Below are 21,774 nucleotides of genomic sequence, written 5' to 3'. Positions count from 1 at the left end.
GTATTTGAAAATAACCATTTCTTCCTCACCTTTCACATTGCACTTGAAGGTCTGACTTACTACTCCTGTGTCATTTTCTTTTTCTGCCGGCCATTCATATACGTAGGCTGTCGTTCTAGATGATCCGGCATCAAGCACTATTCCATACTGGAGGGAAGAAAGGTTGTAGGTCACAATCCAAAAGTGATTTCTTTTAAGAAAGAAGGTGGTGTGCGTGTGTGTGTGTGTGCAAGTGTTAGAAAAGCAGCCTGGAATCCTAATAGCTATTTAACTCTTTGTCCTATTCCAGTGTTATTTTGAAACTTTTTTTTTCTTTAAACAGCTGATTTCTGGCCGGCCCTGCCATTAGACAAAGTGAGGCAGCCATCTCAGGTGGCAGATGCTGGAGGGCTGGAGCAGCTGCCCCTACCACCATTCCCCCTGAGCCTCCTGGCCATTCCCATCCTCCTGAGCTGGTGCCACCAGTGATGCTTGCTTATTACTGCCCTGGACTGGCTTCCTCACCTAGTTACATTCTCCCACTGCATCACAGATAGCCTTTCCATTGGGAAAGGCTGCTGGCCATGCAAGCTGACAAAGAGGCAGCTAGCCCAGCCATGCTCACCAGCAGGAATCATCCATGCATATGTGTTGCTGTGCTCATGCGACGCATGCTGCTGCCGTCACTGCTGCTGCATTGCAGCATCTCTTTGAGTGGGCAGTGGGCAGGTGCTGGGGGAGGGGAGTGGTGAGTGAGTGGCAGAGGAAGGTAGAGGGACAGAATGGGCGTGCCTCAGGTCCTGTGGAGGCTGGCAGCTCCAATGTCAGTGGGGCAGTGAATCCACTCTGGGTTTCAATCAGAACCAGTCAGAACTCTAAGGGAGCTATCCAAGGTGCTGCAGCAACTTGGATAGCTTCTTTACTGACTGAAAGCCAGAGCAGATTCACCATCTCATGACATCAGAGCCACCCCCCTCCGCTGCAATGGGGAGCACCATCCCATTGCCAGTGTCGAAATACAATCCAGCTATCAATCTACTTGGCTTCCATACATGGAATGGGCATCATCTTGTCCTTCGTTTCAGGCCCGGTATCTTCCATATCACAAATTGCTGTTAAATCTCCTCCGTTTCTAAAATGGTTTACCATGCAGAAGGGAGGCGGGGGGTGGGGGAATGGATGTTGGCCAAAAACAAGCCTAACACCTCTTTGCGCTCACGGAACTAGTTCATGGTTCTTTTGATCCTGGCCTCAGATGTGAACGCTGATGAAATCAGAATGCTCTGTGAAGCGCCACTTCTCCATCCTGCACAACTGCAAGCGCTGGAGTGATCTACTGCATAGATTGTGACTAGCACAGGGGGGAAAAGATTATTCCATGTGTTATCAAGTAAACAGGAACTGGATGGTGGTGGTGGTGGTGATGATGATGATATTTCCTCACGGTTGTAATCTCCTCTCTGACAATGTTACCCAACGCCATTTAATTTGGTGGCATCACACAAGTATTTTGAGGATCAGTGCCTTGTTTTATAGGAAATAAAGAGTTTAGGCTGCAATTCTAAACAGGCTTATTAGGGGGGGCGCAAGGGGACTTCTAAGTAAACTTGCTTAGGATTGCACTGCGAAAGATCCAAGTCCCTGTTGTTTTCACTCTACTGTATGATTAGCAAAAATGAATAGACGCCAATTTGGGATTTAAAAAAAAAGTAAACAAGCAAATGCGGGGGGGTGGAGGAAATCCAGATTGGGACCATGGGGAGGGGAGAAGAGATTTAACCCTTTCCCCTCCACACTCCCAATCTGCCCTCTCCACGGCTGCTATTTGTGTCAGGAACAGAGCTCCTGTGGGTGCCTCCACCATCCCTGGTGATAAATGCGACATGGTCATTTGCAAGGAGTTACAGCAATCGTGCGAAGCCCTTCATTGGCCACATGTGAAAGAGTGGCAAGTGGAAAACAAGTCCTTGAATCAAGAAGGAGATTGATATTGGATCAAAGATATAATGCGTCAAGGTGGTCTCATCGATACATAGCAGAATTATACTATTTTTGGAGGATGCCCAAACAGGCCACTTCCCAGAAGCATGATTACCAGTAAAGCACCCCTTGAGGGCTTTCCAAGGGATGACTTCCCACCATTTTGGTTTTAAATGCAATTATTCCAACAGAGATGAACATATTTTTATCAGTAGCTCATCTTGAACACTGAACTTATTCCATAGATCATTTCCCCTACTTGATTCTTCGCCTTTGGAATCAATAGGCAGAAGGATAATACCGTCAACATGTTCTAACCAGTGGGGCAAGCAGGCAGTTACACCCATAAAGTCCAAATCCAGCCTCAACGAAAACATGCACAGTCAAGATGAGTACATGAGGTGTCTTTCAACAGAACCTGTAAGCCCTTTCAAGAGGGAAAACTTCAGCCTTCAGGCATGTAACTGTCCAGAGATCTTCTCAATAATGACCTAACCCTTTACATAATTAGTACCCAAACCTCCACCATGCCAACGAAGAGAATGCTTCTTGTGCAGCATTTTATGCCACAGAGGTGCCCATATATATTTGGCAGACCCCTCTTTTTACTGGGGCACCAGTACACACTGCATTCTTCCTGCCCAACAAGGATAATCTCAGGTTTCGTGCCTTCCCTCTTCTTGGGAGGAAAATAGGTGTGCAGATGGGTGGACATTATTTAAGCAGTGAGGCCACTGTGGAAGCAGACTCAAAACATTTGGGACACCCCCACCCCTTTGGGACCAGGTGACTGGCTGGCCCTTGTGTTTGTTATGAAGTTGCCCCCTCCTAGTTTTTAAATTATAGTGTGTGTGTGTGTGTGTGTGTGTGTGTGTGTGTGTGAGAGAGAGAGGGGGGGGGGACGGACAAAACTATATATAAGCAACAGCAAAAAATAATGTGTTCGCATAAGCAAGCAAGATGCTTAGGAGACAGAAAGTAGACAGCCCACCTGAACCATGGAAGAGACAATACTGGATCCAGAGGCTGTATAGGGGTGCAGAACCTCTGGCCTAGGGGTCACATTCTGCCAACTGAGGTTCCCCAGAAGGACCCACCCCCTGCCCTGCAACCACTGATCATTTTGTGGTTTCTCAAATTTTGTCCCATTTCCCCCCATTCTAAAAGGTTGAAATGTCTCTCCTATGGCTTAATTGCTGGCAAGAAGAGCTTTCTGCCAAAATATGCAGGTATTTTGGCCCCACCCACCACTGGAATGCGGTCTCCAAGAGCTTCTCTGACACTGAACTCAGCCTGTGGGCTGAAAGAGGTTCGACACCCCTGCTGTGCATGCATCTTCTGAGGTGGGCTGGGCGGCTTGGTGAGAATACTGGAAAACCAGCCCCTGCTCCTCTTTGGAGTCACATACTGTACACAGCCAAACACACATCAGGTTTTGGCCATAGCATGTTGTCTGTTTCAGGGTGGCCTTTTCATGGATGCTTGTTCCATACATATTTTCATTTTATCATGGGGTGGGCAGACGGCTATACGGGGCACTGAAACCCCACCCGATGCCCCACTCAGCTACCTTGACAGCTGCTGCCGTTCACCAGGCATTGCTAGAAGCATTATTATTATTAAATTTATTATTAAATTTATTAATCGCCCATCTGGCTGGTCACCTAGCCACTCTGGGCGATGTACAGCATACAATAAAACAATTTAAAACAATAAAATTCTACAATAAAAACGTTTTCTAAAATACCCTAACCCACCCCAAATGCCTGCCTGAACAACCACGTTTTTAATGCACGACGGAAGCTCATTAAAGAGGGGGCATGGCGGAGTTCCCTAGGGAGGGAGTTCCACAGAGTGGGGGCCACCACAGAAAAGGCCCTCTCCCTCGTCCCCACCAGTCTAGCTGTCCTGGCTCATGGGACAGAGAGAAGGCCATCCGAGGCTGATCTTGTTAAGCAGCCTGTCTGGTGCTGCTGGAGGCGCTCCTTAAGATAGGTCTGGGCCGGAACCATATAGGGTTTTAAAGGTCAAAACCAACACCTTGAATTTGGCCCGGAAAACAACTGGTAACCAGTGCAATTCCTTCAGCACTGGAGTGATGTGATCTCGCCGGCGGCTGCCTTTAATCAGGCGAGCCGCCACGTTCTGTACCAGCTGCAGCTTCCGAACCGTCTTCAAGGTTAACCCCACGTAGAGCGCATTACAGTAGTCTAAACGAGAGGAGACCAGGGCATGTACTACTGATGGGAGCAGATGGTCGGGAAGGAAGGGGCGCAGCCGCCGTATCAGATGGAGTTGATACAGCGCTGTCGGGCTCACGGCTGACACCTGAGCCTCCATGGACAGCTGGGAGTCCAAAATGACCCCCAGGCTGCGGACCTTGTTTTTCAAGGGTAGCCGTACCCCATTCAACACCAGGTCAGCATCCCCCAGCCTCCTCTTGTCTCCCACCAAAAGTACCTCGGTCTTGTCAGGGTTCAGCTTCAGCTTATTCCTCCCCATCCAGCCACTCACCGACATTTGGGCAGGGATTCTATGGCCAACCCTGGTGAAGACTGAGCATTCACTCCTATCCAGAGCCCTCCTCATATCATCTACCAAGGCGACCAAGGCCATTTCTGTCCCATGCCCAAGCCTGAAGCCCGACTGAAGTGGATCGGTATGCTTTAAAAAATGAAGGGATGCTCCCCACAAAAGGGTGCATGAGCAGTGTAGTTTTGGAATAGCCCTATCCGGGAGCCCCCGCCAAAGGAAGCAAGGTGGGTGGCTACTAAGGGCCTTTTCTGCTGTGACACCCCAGCTTCCCAGAGGAATAAGCTTCCCAGAGAGGTTCTCCTGGCGCCTACATTATGCTCTTTCCAGTACCAGGTGAAGACTTTTTTATTTTCCCAGGCATTTTAGTCTTGCAGTTTCTGCTTTAAAGCTGTTACTGTATTGTAAGTTTTATTTTATATGGTAGTTCTAAGCTTTTAAACTTTTATATTGTATCTTAGGTTGTATTTTATGGTTTTTAATCGTTGTGAGCCGCCCAGAGAGCTTTAGCTATGGGGCGGTATAGAAATGTAAATACATCCACTAGGATTACTGACAGAAGAGTTGGGGCAGAGGTACTGACTGCTGCAGGTCCAGTTCACTGTCAGACTGGAAATTAACTGGCACAAGAGCATGTATGGAAAGAGGCACAGGAGATTTTTCCAGCTTTCTTCTCCATGAGGGCAGCTGGAGAAGAACCAACAGGGGGCATGTTGTAGCAACAGACTGACTATACTCAGTGGGAGTTCTAGGTTGAGGAACAGGGCCATGAAGGGCTCTAGTATAGCCCTCCCCAATCTGATCAGCCCCAGCCAGCACGGTCAATGGTCAGGAATGGTGAGAGTTGTTGTTCAAAATGTCTGGAGGGCACCAGGCTGGGGAAGGCTGATCTAGCCACTGTGTTGTAGTGGTTAGAGTGTTGGACTAGGAGTCGTGAGATCCGGGTTCTAGCTCTCACTCGGCCACAGAAGCTCACTGGGTGACTGTGGGCCAGTCACAGACTCTCAGCCCAACCCACCTCACAGGGTTGTTGTTGTGAGGCTAAAATGGAGAGGAGGATTATGTATGCTGCCTTGGGTTCCTTAAGAAGGAAAAAAGGCGGGTTATAAATGCAATAAATAAATAGTATGTTAAGAAGGCATAACTGCATAGGCCTGATCTGGATGATACCCTTCCCCCATATGTGGGGGTGCAGAGTGCACCTTGTCTTCCCACCTACCTGCTGTACCTGTACCACCTCCAACACCCCACAGGTCATCCACATGTCGCCGTAATGTGTCAGCAGGGTGTACGCAGATAAAAATTCAATGCAAATAGGCCCAGTTGTGTGGTCAATTTCTGGATTTGAGCTGGGATGTCAACTACACTGTTGAGGCATATGTGCTTGGCCTTGGATGTTACGCGCATATTCCGTACTTATGTGTTACACCCACACATGGTAGGCTTGGAGGTGGGACAGGCCTGCTGGGTGGACAGGGAGGGATGCACAATCAAACACCGTTACCCCTAAAATATTGCTCTAATGCCAAGGGTGAGCTACTGAAGTTTGCATTATCATATGCAATCCATCTGAAGAGGTCTTTCTACAATAATGTTGGTGATTAACTTCTAGAAAGAGAGGAATTGAGACTCAAACCTGCATGATGCCCTCCTCCCCCAAATACACACTTCTAATCCCGGATGCTGTGGTTACTTCCTGGACTGGTGATAGGAAACATTTTCCACATGCTCAGAAGCACTTTTCTTTATTATTACATCACAGGTTCATTGGCTGAACCATGGCAAAAAATTAAGCAATGGTTACTGCATATATTTCAGCCTATTCTTTGAACTTGCCTTCAGACCTGGAGAAAGGACCTCTTTCTGATTCACCTGGACAAGAGTAATAGTAACAATAATAGCAATGCTTAAGAGCAGAAAGATGAAGGTGACAATGGTTGGCATTTTGTATATCACTCGGAAACCTAAAAACAAGAGAGAAAAAAATTTACACTATGATTTTTTAAGGATTCATGTCATTATTTTTCACTGTACTTTAAGGAGTCCAAGGTCCTCATTTGCTTGGGATGTGGAAGATGGGATCCTATCGGTAGTCTGAGTGAATGCAGAATCATCCTGTAAGATGATCTACGTAACTCCTATGAAAGTCTTTGCCCACTGAAAAGATCTAGATAGGAGATGTATTTTCATCCACTAATCTAGACTTTTCCCCCCCTAACGGAGCTCTTGTGCTTTTTATAGCTGTATGGTGGGTAGAAATTTAGCAGGTAGATGCTGTGATGGGGAATGTTTGATGAGGAACATCTCTCCCATTGAGCATCCTGTTGCCTTGCCATGCAGCTAATCCAGACATAAGAACCCTGCCAGCATAAAGATGACAATACATGCATGTACATCACTTCACTACTCAACAGTTGATTCACACCTCAATGTGTTGAACCAGCACCACAGATAAGCAGTGCAAAATGATGAGAAAGTTCTGACTGCAGTGCTTGATTGGTGATGGCTCATTCACACATGTTAAGTCACTCCATGGTGAAAATGAATACGGACTGTAGAGCACTTGCACATTAAAAGTGCCTCAAACAAAAGAAACAAAAGAGGATGCTAAAATCTTGCTAATTCTTTTTAAAATGAAAGCTGAGTAACTCAGGATTCTGCTTAGTATATTCCATTCTCCACTATGGCTATAGTCTGCCTGTTGTGGCATGACTCCAGCCCTGCAAGTTACTGGACCTCTTGACAAAGAAGTCCCAAAAGGAAAGGGGGCACAGAAGACTCTCAGCAGATACAACAATCTTCAGGCAATGGCCTCATAGATTCCAGCAGGAGTGGGCAATTTGTGGCCCTCCAGATGTTTTGACCTACAATTCCCATCAGCCCTAGCCAGCATAGCCGCGGGTGATGGAACAATGGGAGTTGTAGGCCAAAACATCTGGAGGGCCACAAATTGCCCACCCCTGGATTATGTGGATCTGCCGGGGCTTGTGGAGTACGCTGGCCAAAACCTCCATTCCTTTAGCAAATTTGTGGGAAGGAATTGCTGCTCTCATCCCACTGATTGTTGTAGGCATGTTCCGGCACTGGCTAAACTAGACATGTGGGAAACGGGGGGAACATCTTTCCCCACAACATCCCTTTCTGCAACAGGGTTTTGGAGGGGAGGCGGAATCTAAGGGCCCCAGTCCGAATGCAGTCAGATTGGCATGTCTTCTATCAATTTCACGGTGGCTATTTGGGGGGTGCTCAGCAAATTGGGCTTTCACCATAAAGATGCAGATGCAGAGCAACTCCCCCCACCCACAGTCTCAATCATGTTTCTTTTGATTTTTAAGTATAGTTTTTCAGTTCAATGCCAGAAGTTAAGGGCTGTGTTCTACTTTAGTCGTTTCCCAATATAATTTATATTGTATTTAATGTTTCGACTTCTGTAAACCACCCAGAGAGCTTTGTCTATGGGGCGGTATAGACATGTTAACAACAACAACAACAAGAAGTCAGCCCCATCATCTGCATCACTTTGGTAAATTAAGACTAATTATGACCACTAAGAGGAACCAGACACGGTACTGGAGTCTAAAGCATACTGCTAGAGACAGGCATTCAGAGGAGGAGGATCTGTTTCTATGTGCCTACCTGGTGAACTTGAGGCAAATGGAACACACAGCCACTTTGTGCGCCTCATTGAGACCCAAGACACACTTTTTTGTGTCCGTCAGGGATGGGGACTTTCCGCCCACAAGTGCGGCAATCTTTGAAGGAGCTGCATTGCGCCATTCAAGGCCAGACGGTGGGGTCTATGAGCGAAACTCTCCCTGAGGAGAAATTTGGGTGTGCCAAAGAGTTGAAGTAGTGAATGACTATGAATAATACAACAACAAAATAGAAAAACAAAAAACAAACAAAAAGTCAACCATTAAAACTAATTTTCAGCAAGAATTTTTTTTTTAAAAAAGCTCCCCTAAGCCCTAAAGCAGGAGAACATTTCCCAACAGACACTGCTCAGAACTGGGCAGGTAGGAACTTGCCTCTCTCCTGAGGCATACATATAGCACGGACGCCATCCCCTCAAGGGGAGGGTGTGCATGCCAGCTCCCATTCTCTGAAGCAGGGATGGGCAACATGTAGGCCAAAACACCTAGAGGGCCACAACTCCCATCATCCCTCACCACTGGCTATGCTGGCTAGGGCTAATGGGAGTTGTAGACAGTGGAGGCTGGTGGCTCCGATGTCAGTGGAGTGATAAATCTGCTCAGGATTTCAGTCAGAACTCTAAAGGAGCTATCCAGGGTGCTTCCATACCATGGATAGCTCCTTTAGAGCTCTGTCTGGTTCTGACTGAAGCCTGGAGCAGATTCACTGGTCCACTGATATCAGAGCCACCAGCCTCCACTAGTTGTAGGCCAAAACATCTGGAGACCCACAAGTTGTCCACCCCTGCTCTAAAGCTCTAGAACAGCCTTCCCCAGCCTGGTGACCTCCAGTTATGTTGGGCTTGAAATCCTATAACATACATGTTTTAAAGTAAATAAAGAAGATAATTGATTTTAAAACATTTGTACCCCCACCTTTTCCCCTGGGATTTCAGGTCCAACACATTTGGGAGAGCCGCGGGTTGGGGAAGGCTGCTCTAGAAGTTCCTGAAATGCAGCTCTGCATAGGCACAGAACTCATGTGTGTGAGTACACAGAGAGACTCCGAAGAAGAGAGACCCACTAGCAAACTGCTAGAAGCTGATGCTGACATATTATCACGTAGGAGGCTCTAAGGAAACAGCTCTCAGCACATTCTTGCTATTTTAGATTGCAAAAATCAGAAATATTACATGGGTAGTCAAGTCTGGCTTGCCCAACTCCTAAATTTAAACAAGGCTACACATATTGGGAAAGCAAATTGGGTTTCATATTTGTGGACTGGAGGGGGAAAGGGGGAATACTGGTAACAGATATGCAAGAATGGCCATTTTGTGCAGGAAATACATGCTCATCTGCTTAAAACATAGTTTAAAAATTAAATAAATGTTGTCTGGAAAATACAGACATATGGGTGGCATCTTGGAATTCAGGAGATTCAAGTTTGGTGCACTGTTCTGTTTATGGATGATTCATCATCTCATCAGATCCAGTGGAAATAGAACTAATAACACTTCCTTACCTTAAAGGCTTGTTGCATAAAAAAAATCCATTAAAGTAGGGGAGGGACTTGGATACTATAACAATATTATCTTTAGCTAGCAAAGTAGGGATTCTCCACACATTGTTCAATTGCCTAGTTATCTTCAATGGGTATACTTTGGAGAAGCTTTTAGGATTTTTAAAAATTACAATCTATAATGCATGTAAACTGACACACATTTACTTAGGATGCCTTATTCCCTGTTTCAATCACACTGTTGGGTCCTGTATTTTGCTAACGTTATTCTAGAACAGCCTTCCCCAACCGGGTGCCCTCCAGTTGTTTTGGGCTACAACTCCCATCAACCCTGACTACTGGCCATGCTGGCTGGGGAGTTGTAGCCCAAAACATTTGGAGGACACCAGGTTGGGGAAGTCTGCTCTAGAAAGTGCCATGTACACCCAGGATGCTAAATATAATAAATAACAAAAAGGTAAAGCGGGAACACACCCTTAATACTGAAATGCTGCTACTGCTAGAAGAACAGAAGAGAGGGCAAATGTCCAGGAACTTCAAGGCAGCCTTTTTAAAAGCAAGTGCACAGCATGCAAATGCATCTTCCATATAAGATTTATCATTGAATTTAGCATCTGTCACTTGCAATTTCAACATAGCATACTTTATCATTCCAGGCCCAGCCAACAAACCTTTTGGCAGGAACACACCTAGTGCTGTTGTGTCAGTTGAACGTTTTAATTACAGGCTAATTGGCTGATGGAAGGTTCATGACACTGGAATTAAACACAGGATAACATTGTCTCCTAACAAGGTCATATACCCAACAACGTCATTGCCTTTCAATGGAATAGAGAGCACCAGTTAACCCAGTTACGGTGCAATCCTGTACATGTCTATTCAGAAGTAGGCCCCATTGAGTTCAGTGGTACTTACTCCCAGGAAAGTGTGAATACAGCTGAAGCCTTGTGAACGTTGTTGACACTGCACCAGAAGTGAGTATGACACAATATTTTTGACATTGTTCTATGGATGTGGGCAGAATTTTGCTCAGTTTAGATAAGTAATCTGATCCATCCTGAAACCTCAGGAAGGAGAACAAAACTTCAAAAACCAGAGCACCAACAAATGTAAAACACTAAAAATATAAATACTACCTTACATTTTAAAGACCCTATATCAGCTAACCATGGCCACCAAAAACTAGCCCAAACAAGGAAATTTCCCCAAACACATTCAAGTGCAGTTTCGTACATGATGTCTTGCCACCGCAACTAACAGACCAGGAAGGAAGCCTTTGTAAACTGGAAGGGAGTTAGCTCTTTTTGGACATTGGTGTGGTGGCAAAAAATGACTAACACAGACAAGCAAGTAAGGGCGCAATCCTATGCACGTTTAGACAGAAAAAAGTCCTTCAATTCTCAGCATTCCCATGCTGGCTGAAGAATGCTAGGAGTTATAGGACTTTTTATAGGAGTGTGCCATTGAAAAATATTGTAAACTTGTCACTTAAAAAAAGCACCTTACTTTCAAGGCTGCTCAAGCACAGACTAAAGTGAGTCTCCAGTGGTTGCGGAATGCACACTGGAGATCATGACTCTGCCAGTCTTCATCAGATGAACACTGGTGAATTAAGAATTCAGAAGAATAAATGAACATAGAAGAATTGGATGAACACAGAAGCTAACAGCTACATTTCAAAAAAATGTTGATAAAATCTCAAACATCAGTCATATTTCACTATTAGAATAATATACTGGCACAAGGGATAAAGTAAATACAATCAGCTCTCAGATCCTAATTCAGTTACATGTTAATTCAGGCCACACAGGATTATTTGTTTCCAGTAGTTTACTGAAGCTGAAGAGAGCCCTTCCTATGAAGTCAGTTTGGCAATTCTCCCTCTTTATAGCACTGAAACGTGTTCAGTGAGCCACGTTAAATATACATCTCCTCAAAGAAAAAAAAAGCCTAACGTCCATTGAAATGCACCTGGCATGTTGCCATGCCAATCCATTGAAATTACTAACCTGTTTGTTCAAGGGCTGGCGAGACAACGCAGTAAACATCTCTTTTTGTTCAAACTATGCAGCAGGAGAAATACACATCCAACATGAGATTCATTTATGACAAACAATGCAAGTAACAAGTGATAACTGTTGGCTTCAAAACATTCCTGGGCCTGCTTAGGGATCACAAACAGCTTTCCGGAAAAGAGGTGGGAGGGGAAGCCGTGAGCACTTTACAAATCTCTTGAAGCAGAGGAGAGAGAGAGGCATGGCTATTGGAGTGTCCAAATCACAGTGGAACACCATCCAAATGGGATTCTTAGCCAGAAATTGCTGAGGCCTGGTCCAGACATGCCCCAGGATGAGGTGGTAGAAAGCTCGGGTGGTAGAATGGCCTGCAGCACTTCAGACTACAGGATGGAGATGGCATATGGAGGGACATTAAAAAATGCTAACTCCCTCATATAGAACATTAACCTATTAGGGAGAAAGGTTCCCTGCTCTGCTAGTTTTCTACTTGCAGAGAGGTTTTTGTTTTTATTTTTTGTTTTACTTGGGGGAACAATAAAATGTGATCCTCCCACCTGCATCTAAACAGGTACAATCCATTCTACCACTTTATTCTACTGTTTATACAGACCTAGACAGAGATATAGGGCATTGGTCCTATATGACGTGCAGGTCAAAGAACCCTCTTCTAATTTCCCAAGCACCCATTCTTAGTTTTAAGTTTGTCCTTTGATACACATAGCTGAGTACAAATACATACAGCTCTCATCAACTATGAAGTGAATGCATGTTCACGTAAAATCCAGTGCATGCTCCTTAAAAATACTCAGGAACACAAACCAATCCTTTCTGCATCACCAAATCCTGTTTTTTGTTTTGTTTTTGTAAAAGGCATATGTTGCTTACATGTGCCTTTTACAATTGAGAAGAGCGGCTCACATTTTGTACTGGGATATCCGTATCCAAGTTTAAGATGTAATCTTAGAAGTAGGCCTTCTATTTTTTAATTTTTTTTAAAATCCGTTGCTAAACACATTTAAAGAACGATGCAATCTTTCTGTGCAGACTAAAAGCACAGTGGATTGCATTAAGGAAAAAAAATGTATGGAGATCAGCTTAAGGACACACGTTTAAAATGTCCTAAACATCTTTATCTTATCCAAATCGTCCTCTTTTTTTCCCTTTAAAAAACAAAACCCGTCCTCAACAGCACTAAGAAGACTTTCTGCTGTTGTGACGCTGGCCTCTGTCTGTACAACCTTTGGACGTAACAAGTGCAACCCGCCCCTCCACTTCGGAAGGTTTCTCCTCGGGCTGAATTTGCACCCAGAGAGATCAGCGCCAACGTCCCCGCCCGATGCCGGCACAGCTCTCCGTGCCCCCCCAAACCTCTCCCCACCCGCCCAAAGCGGAGCAAAGCCACCTGGCCCTTGCAGCCGAGATGTGCGGCGCTCGACGCAGCTCTCCAGCCCCTGGGAACCAGCCCGAGGGCGCTCGGCAGGCGCGCGCCCGCACCGCCTCTAACCTGAGCCTGGCACATGCCGCCCGAACAAGCGACGGTGCGCCGGAGGGGCCGCAGAAAGACGCGTCCCTTGCGGGCGCAGGCGGCGCCAGCGCCTCTCACCTTCTCCCGCAGCGGCTGCCAAGACGCCGTCACTGCCGGCCGGGGAAGCGGGGGCTCCGCCGGGGGCCGGGTCCGTCCTGCGCGGGGGCGCTGCGCTGCGAAGGGGGCTGCCGCTGCTCGGGCCCGGGACTCATCACCGCCGAGCCGGGAATGCACTGGGGGGGGGGGAGACGGCGCGCCCCGCTGCTCCCTCGCGCAGCAGCGTGCCGTGCCGCGCGTCCTGCCGCCTGCTATAAAGCCGCTCCCGCGGGCCCCTCCCTCGCCGCTCTCCGGGGCTGCCGCCGCCTCCGGCCGAGGGAGGCGGGGGCCGGGGGCCGAGGCTCTTGCTCGCGCCCCTGCCCCGGGCCGGGAGGGAGAGGAAGCTGCCCGCCTGCCCCCTCGCCTCCAGCCGCCGCCGCCGCAACCTCCTCCCCGAGGGCAGGCCTCGCGGCGGGAGGGACGCTCCGCCGAGGGCTGCGGCAGGGCAGCGCGGGCGCGCCTCCCCTGTCGGCGGCTTGAGGGGCAGACTCCAGGCTTCCTGGCTATCGCCTTACGGCAGGGATGGCCGCCCCCTGCCCTCGGCTTCCCTTGGTGGTTGCGGGAAGCCCGTTGCGCGTTGGCTTGCAACCCTATGCACGCTTGCCGGGGACCAAGCCCCATCGAACGCAGTGGGACTTACTTCTGGGAAAGCGTGCACGGCAGCCTTCCCCCACCCTGGTGCCCTCCAGATGCGTTGGACTACAACTCCCAGCCTCCCCTAGCCGGCTGGGAGTTGTAGTCCCCACATATCTGGAGGGCACCAGGGTGGGGGAAGGCTGATTCATAGGACTGGGCTGTTAGCTATCCCTGCCTTTGGGGTGTATCCAGTGTTAGCCCTACTTAGAGGGCTACTTCATCCACTGAAATGAATGGGACCTACGTAGATGAACATTGATTTTTCGAACATGATATTGTCCCCGCGGGGGTGTAACAAATGATAATCCAGTCATTCAGGGAAGCACTATGGTAGAATCCTGATGGGAATGTACCACCCCTGGAATGCAGGTATGTATGTGGGGAGGTCTCCACCTTGGAGCCTACCTGCATAGTTTAGAGCGCAATCCTACACACGTTTAGACAGAAAAAAGCCCTACAACTCCCAGCTGGCTGGGGAATGTTGGGAGTTGTATGACTTCTTTCTGTCTAAATATGTATGTATAAGATTGTGCCCTTAGTCCTCCATTATTTTGTTAATTTAGTTCTCCAATTATTCAATTTATAGATGTACATATGCCACCCCTTTGGTTAAGTAGACCCCAAGGCAGGGTACAGAAGAGAAACGATGTAATTAAAAAACATTTAAGGATATGGTTAGTAAAGCAATTAATAGTTGGAAAACAGCAGACAACAAATTAAAAGCATTTTAATCTATCCAGCCCCAAAGCCTTGGGGAGTTTGAAAAAGAAGTTGTTTTGACCAGCTTTCTAAATCTGAGACGTGAGCAAGTCAAGCCAGCCATCTATATGAAGCCACTGGGGGCTATCATCAGGTTTGGGGTGCAGTGTCACCAATATGCGGATGACACGCAACTCTACCTCTCATTTAAATCCTCTCCAAGCCCTGTCCAAGTGTCTAGAGTCGGTGAGTGGCTGGATGGAAAGGACTGAGCTGAAACTGAACCCCGACAAAACCGAAGTGATTTTTGTGGGAGACAAGGGGAGGTTGACCTGGTGTTTAATGGGGTGCGGCTACCCCTGAAGGACCAGGTCCGCAGTCTGGGGGTCATTTTAGGCTCAGGTGTCAGCTGTGAGCCGGGCAGCACTGTACCAACTCCATCTGATATGGCGGCTGTGCCCCTATCTCCCTAACCATCTGCTCCCATCAGTAGTTCATGCCCTGGTCGCTCTCGCCTAGGTGCTCTACGTGGGGTTACCCTTGAAAATGGTTTGGAAGTTACAGCTGGTGCAGAACGTGGCGGCCCGCCTGATTAAAGGCGGCCATCAGCGAGACCACGTCACTCCAGTGCTGAAGGAGTTGCACTGGTTACCAGTTGTTTTCTGGGTCCAATTCAAGGTGTTGGCATTTACCTTTAAAACCCTATATGGTTCCGGCCCAGACCTATCTTAACACCAGGGATGTCACTAAACAAGTTTGGCCTTAGTAGGCCTTCTGTCTGTCCCATCAGCCAGGGCAGCTAGGCTGGTGAGGACTAGGGAGAGGGCCTTTTCTGTGGTGGCCCCACTCTGTGGAACTCCCTCCCTAGTGACCCCATGCCCCCTCTTTGATGAGCTTCTGCTGGGCTTTTAAAATCTGCCTGTTCAGGCAGACATTTGGGGTGGGTTAGGGATTTTTAGAGCAGTGTTGTTTTGTTGTTTTGTTCAGTTGATTATGTAAATTCATTGTATTTTGTGTTATTAGTATTGTACGCCCAGATGGGCAGCTAATAAATCTACATCATCATCATCATCATCTTGGAAGGTGGATCCTTTGGGTGCAGGGAGAGTGCTGAGAAAGCCCTGCTTCAGTCTTATTTCTTTAAAAGAAGGAATTTTGAGATGGGCCTCACTGGGTGATCACACAGGAAGGAGGGAGCCCTCATCGTATGGGAGTGGGCATGACCCAAATTGGTTAGGACTTACGCAATACAATCCTATTCATGTCTATTCAGAAGTAAACCCCATTGAATTCAATAGGATTTACTCCCAGGTGAATATAGGATTGCAGCCCAGAAGTTAAAACGAACAAACACCTCGAGTTGTGCCCAGAAACTAACTAGTAACCAGTGCAAGACTTTTAAAATGATGGAGGTCTACTCCTTGCAGCCAGATCCATAGATGGCTGACGTGAACTTTCTACTGAGAGTGTGGTGTAGTGGCGAGAGTGTTGGACTGGGGGTCAGGAGATCCAGGTTCTAGTCCCCATTCAGCCATGGAAGCTCACGGCGTGACTTTGGGCCAGTCAAAGACACTCAGCCCAACCTATCTCATTGGGTTGTTGCTGTGAGGATAAAATGGAGGAAGAAGAGGATTATGTACGCTGCCTTGGGTTCCTTAAGGAGGAAAAAAGGCGGGATATAAATGTAATTAAATAAATACAATCTCAGACAAGACACTTTCGAACACGCAGTTCTCTCTACTCCTAGGATGGCATGATCCTGCAGCGCAAACAGTAGCAGGAATCAACCAGTGTCTCTCTGTCCCTCAATCTCAGAAGTTCTAGGCTGCTTCCAGATGAAGTTTTGACTCTGCAATCACTGTGCTTCAAACACGGAATTTTACCGGGGGAGTGAGGGGGCAGACAAGGTTGACTTCCACTTGTGTAACCCTCCTCTGTTTTCCCACGGCAGTGGCAGTCTTTCCACAAAACCTCTGTTAAGGAGGGAAAGACGGAATAGCTGCACAATGCCTTTTGCGTGGTGGCGCTAGGCCCTCCTTCTGGAAGGACCCACAGTTTTCCCACTGCAGGGGTAGGGACCCTCAGGCCCAGGGGCCAAATCTGACCCTTTTAAGGCCCCAATCTGGCCCTCTGGGGTTCCCCAGATGGCTCCACCCCTTTCCCCCAAGAATCAATTGGTCGTTTCCCAGCTTTTGTGCAGTTTTTCCCCTATTCTAAAAGGTTGAAATGCCTCTGCTAAGACTTCGTTACTGGCAGTAAGAACATTAAGCTACAGTGCGCTGGTATTTTTTTTATTGGCAGCGGTGTGTGTATGTAATTTTGGCCCTGCCTCCTTTGCCTTTGGCCCCACCCTCCATAGGAATGCATCTCTTGAGAGCTTTTCCAAAAGTTAATTTGGCCCTTGGGCTGAAAGAGGTTCCCCACCCCTGCCCTACTGCTATTCTCTCCCATCTTCCTCTGCGCATGCCAACTATGTAGCCTTCCTTCACCACCTGTCATCTTGTCCCAATATCCCTGAAAACTGCAAAATCCTGGAAGCTCTGCAGATCAGTGCTTCAGCTGCTATTGTCATGTCCCTGTCTTTTCAAGACCTGTTTCTTTCTCCCACTGTGCTTTCACACTGCCAGCATGTGGCCATTACTACAGTTAAAAACCAAAACCAAAAATATTACTGGCATATTAAGACATTCTGGTATAATAAAGTGCAGTGGTCAGCTACTGGAAGCATGTTTGCCAAATTCTGGCTAGACACAAGTGCCATCTGGTCAACCAACCATTGTGTCCATACATCTGTCTTTCCTGTCTTCTTCCTCCCCTTTGTATTATTTTCCTGGAAACAGGAAGGGTGAATTGAAGATGGCACATAGACATGCTTCCCTATTATTTCTGGATAATCCAGTAACCATCAGAGGAAATGCAAAATAGTTGCTAAGCAACAGTCCCTTGTGTTTTCTCCACTTTTCCCAGGAACTATTCCCACATACTGTATGGAGACAAGTACGTGGGGGAACATTCGTAGGATCAGATGAGCTCAGATAGAAGGATATGGCTTGCTTCTTCAGTATTGGTGCTAGCCTATCACGTTGCCATTCACTGTCAATAATTTCCCTGTTATAGCAAAACAAGAACCAGGCCCAGCATCAGTACATGGTATCTTTGGACAGGTACAGGATCCCTGTGCCCTCGCAGACCCCACTGCTGCACTGACACCTGCCCAGGGCATCTTGAGACCACTTTTTGAAATTTCCCACAATGCCCTGGAACAGGGTGTCGAGCCTCGTTCAGCCCGAGGGCGAAATTAATTTTCAGGGAAGCCCTCAGTCATTCCAGTGGTGGGTGGGTTCAAACATAAAACAAGCAGGACTAAAGACAGTGTGTGTGTGTGTGGGGGGGGAAATATACCAGCATATTTCAGCTTAAAGCAATTACTGCCAGTGACTAAGCCTTTTCAAAGTTTTAGAACCAGTCGGGGGTCGGGTGGGGTGAAATGCAGAAAAGCTGAGAAGCCACCAAATCAGTAGCTGGGAGAAAGGGGATATTTTTAAATTTTTCTTAGCCGCCTTTCAGGTCACAAGCCCTCTCAAGGAGGCTTAAAGCAATAAGATACATATGATCTTCTGCGGAACCACAGAAGGCGGGATTTGGCCTTCTGCCCTAGAACAATGCTACTTTGGGGCCCTTCAAACCAGAAACTAGCCCTGACAACAACCTTGCCTGGAATCAGGCATAGGTAGACACAAAAAGAAGCAACAGCGCAGGCTAATGTGAAGTGAAGTGGGTTATTATCTACCACAGAGTAAAATCCTGAAGTGAATAAGCCCTCAATTACCAATTTCCTGCATGCCACTCCTTCCTACACACTCTCCACCCGTTTGTTAATTGCCATTCCAGCACACCCACCATGCTGCTCCTTCAGTCGCCTTTAGTTGCAGGCTGTGTCTATCATCTTGACTACATCTGATTTATTTTATCGAAGGTAGATGTAATCGGTTGATGCGGTTGTTTTTTAAAAGGAGCCAATTGGCCATCACTTGGGATTTTACTGCCTCAGGGAAAAAAATGCCAGTCTTCGCTGGATTTTTTTTCACACAACCCTTTCCGAGAAAAGGAGAAGAAAAATTCTGCCTTGGCAGCTTGAAAAACGCTTGCCCCCCAACCTGATTTCTGTAACGTCTTGCCTGATGAAATGACCTCAAGATCTCAAAAGCTCAGACATTCGTGTAATCTTTTGGTTGGCCTCATAAAGGTATATGGATAATGAGTAGAGAGACTGATAATGGAGGTGAAAGTTCCAGATCTGCCATGTTAATCCCTTCCCTATACATGTTTACTCAGAAGTAGGTCCTACTGTGTTCAGTGGGGCTTACTACCTGGTGTGCTCAGAACTGCAGCTTGGAAGTTACTTCTGAATAGATTCACCTCGGATTTTGCTGTTAATATCTGTGAGATATGACATTATATACTTATGATATTCAAGACTCTGTGCTTCTTACTCTGTGGTTTAAAAATATAAACATTATATTATAAGATAAAATAATAAAAATTATAAGATAAATTATATACTAGGGTAACCCAAGCTGACTTCTGTAACTTATATAAATTATTTTAATTAAGCATATTTTCCTGTATTTATTTTCAACAATGTATTCTGCTTTTGCTTGTCAATGGGAGAGTAAGGAGCAGTGAAGGCTGGTGGCTCTGATTTCGGTCAGGCTGTGCATTCATTCTGGGCTTCAATCAGAACTAGCCAGAACTCTGAAGGAGCTATCCAATGTGCTGAACCCATTTTGGGGATAGGGTTCAGCACTCCCTATAGCTTCTTTAGAGTTCTGGCTGGTTCTGATTGAAACCCGGAATGGATTCACAGACTCACTGAATCGGAGCCACCAGCCTCCACTGGTAAGGAGTTATGAAGGGCAATGAAGGGCCACTGAAACTGAGTCTCCCTCAAAATCCCACATCTTTTGAAATTCACTAGCCATTGATCACATACTTTTAGCCATAAGGGCTAGAGACCTGTGGAATTTTGAAAGAAAGAAAAAAAGATTGACAGCCTGTTGTATGAAACTTACATTTGTAAGAAATCATGGCATACACACAGGACTGGTTGTATTTGCACCTGTTTGGAAATATTTCCAACTACTTTCTCTCTGGAAGTCTTTTGTTGGCTATATCCTATAAGTAAGGCTGAAATATTCATCATCTAATTAAAAGAGTCCTTGCTCCAGTTTCCCTAATTTTTGTTCTAAAAAGAACTAGTCAGCAAGGATATATATACAGTGATGAATTTCTAAAATATATATTTTTTAAAGCACTGGAGATCAAGCATGCCTGGAAGCTATATCTAACGAATAGCACTTTCTAATTTTCTTTTTCATTTTCTTTTCCAAAATGAGAGGATTAACTGTGGTGAATAGCAACTCTGGCCCAAAAGCAGAATATCAATCCAAAGTGTGCTTCTTCTCTCCCTCTAGGCATCTCTCACCTGCATGAAATTAGGTGTAGGGCTGCATGTATCCCTTGGGCTGCACGTTGCCCACCCCTGCACTATAGTATCATAATTGTGAGGCCTCAGACAGCATTGGTAGTGATGGAGGTACCCTCCCTCCTATCATGAAATGGCACAACATCTGTTTGAGTGCACTAGCAGCAGCATAACTCCCATTTACCATAATGTTGCCAGATCCACTGGTATTGTTAGACTTCCAGTGCTTTTTGGTCAGAATTTCACCTGAGATGCTCAGAAAAGGGAGAGGGAGAGAAAAGCAACCATGTAGAACACAAGATTCTTTGGGAGACACGAAGGAGGGAATTTCAGGCATAATGACACACTGCTTGTATTTCATCATGATAATTGACAAAAATCACCACAATTCAATTTTTGGCAGGTTTTATAAGCAGATGGCCTTTCATTTCTAAAATGCACTTCCTGCCTCTCTGGCTAATTATATTGATTTCTATCAAACTGTGACATTCTTTCACTGGCAATTTGAGCACTTCTGCCATTATTTCCCCAAAGCCCTCTTGGTTATAGCAGGGGAAAATATACGTCACTATTGAAACATATACAATGTCTCTGATTTATCTAGCTGTCAGTCCAAAAATAACAGCCAACTTCACATTAGCTTTCTCGCCTCAGCATCCTCCTCTGTTGAAATCTCCAGAGGATCAAGCTAGCACAGTGTTGAGAAGAACTCGAAATAAATGCCTGGACAGAAGGAAAGAGCAGATGCTCGTGTTTTGGATTTGAATGTGTGCAGATGACAAACAAGATTCCATAAGGAGGTCCCCGAGAAAAATGACAGGCCTCCTTGGCTCTGTGCTGGATTAAATTGCCACCTTTTCCTGGCACAGCTCTCGTGCATGGCACGCAACAATTCAGCAGGGGGAGACCTATTTGGAGCATCCCATCTCTGTGCTGGGAAAAGCTGACCTGCTGAAAGTACGTCTGTTGTGAGACTGTTACGGCCTAAAGGCCCTTCTAGAAACAAGTGGCAACTTTAACACCTGTTCGTGCGCCCTCATGTTATGTGCTTTCTGTCCCACTGTAACCCCCCTCAGGGTGCCACTTTTCACTCACACATGCTACTTCTCAACCCATATTATTTATTAATTTAATGAATTTGTTACGTTTATATTCCGCCTTTCCTCCAAGGAGCTCAAGGCTGTGTACATGATCCTCCTCCTCCTCTCCATTTGATCCTTACAACAACTCTGTGAGGTAGGTTAGACTGTGTCAGTGACTGGCCCAAAGTCACCCAGTGAGCTTCATGGCAGAGCGGGGGACTAGAACCAGAACTCCTCAGCCCTAGTCCAACGCTCTAACCACAAAACCACATGTACTCTTCACACAGTCAACCCCCCACCCCCAAGTTTCAAACCTCTCCTGGCTTTCTCACTTACACTTCTAACAGTCCACCTGTTGTCAATCAGCTAGTGCTGAAAATGAGGTGGGTTGGTTGGGAAAGAGACTGGCATGAAGTCAGATCGTTAGTAGCAATGGCACAGGGCAGGATAAGGTAGATGTGATCAAGAGGAACTCTGTCAGCTGTATAAGTTGAGTTGAGAGTCTGCCTCGTGTGTGAATACTGGTGGAAGGTAGAAAATATTTCCCGTGGAGGCTGGTGGCTTCGATGTCAGTGGGGTGGTGAATCTGCT

At 46.5% G+C, this 21,774-nt stretch overlaps 1 protein-coding gene across 11 annotated transcripts in view; it reads right to left on the bottom strand.

Moving 5' to 3' along the window:
- ENTPD3 (ectonucleoside triphosphate diphosphohydrolase 3) overlaps positions 1-13,697 on the bottom strand; it is a 29,224-nt gene extending 15,527 nt beyond the window's left edge. The window contains exons 1-7 of one of the 11 annotated variants that reach the window (XM_084858220.1): positions 13,165-13,269; positions 11,652-11,705; positions 11,149-11,244; positions 10,558-10,706; positions 8,128-8,351; positions 6,328-6,455; positions 30-147 (exon numbers count right to left, since the gene is read on the bottom strand). In XM_084858220.1, coding sequence (XP_084714346.1) covers positions 30-147; positions 6,328-6,455; positions 8,128-8,176 — 295 coding nt within the window. In that variant the 5' untranslated portion in view covers positions 8,177-8,351; positions 10,558-10,706; positions 11,149-11,244; positions 11,652-11,705; positions 13,165-13,269. Of the gene's footprint in view, positions 1-29; positions 148-6,327; positions 6,456-8,127; positions 8,352-10,313; positions 10,398-10,557; positions 10,707-11,148; positions 11,245-11,651; positions 11,706-13,164 lie in introns of those variants that run through there. The other 10 variants (XM_084858223.1, XM_084858217.1, XM_084858225.1 and 7 more) reach the window with 10 other exon arrangements.
- Between the last annotated feature and the right edge of the window lie 8,077 nt (positions 13,698-21,774).

The sequence above is a fragment of the Heloderma suspectum genome, chromosome 5, assembly GCF_057233095.1.
Source record: "Heloderma suspectum isolate Gila_16-S chromosome 5, 16-S_ref, whole genome shotgun sequence".
Lineage (NCBI taxonomy): Eukaryota > Metazoa > Chordata > Lepidosauria > Squamata > Helodermatidae > Heloderma > Heloderma suspectum.
The sequence above is the reverse complement of the archived record's forward strand: the minus strand, read 5'-3'. Positions and strand labels throughout refer to the sequence as shown.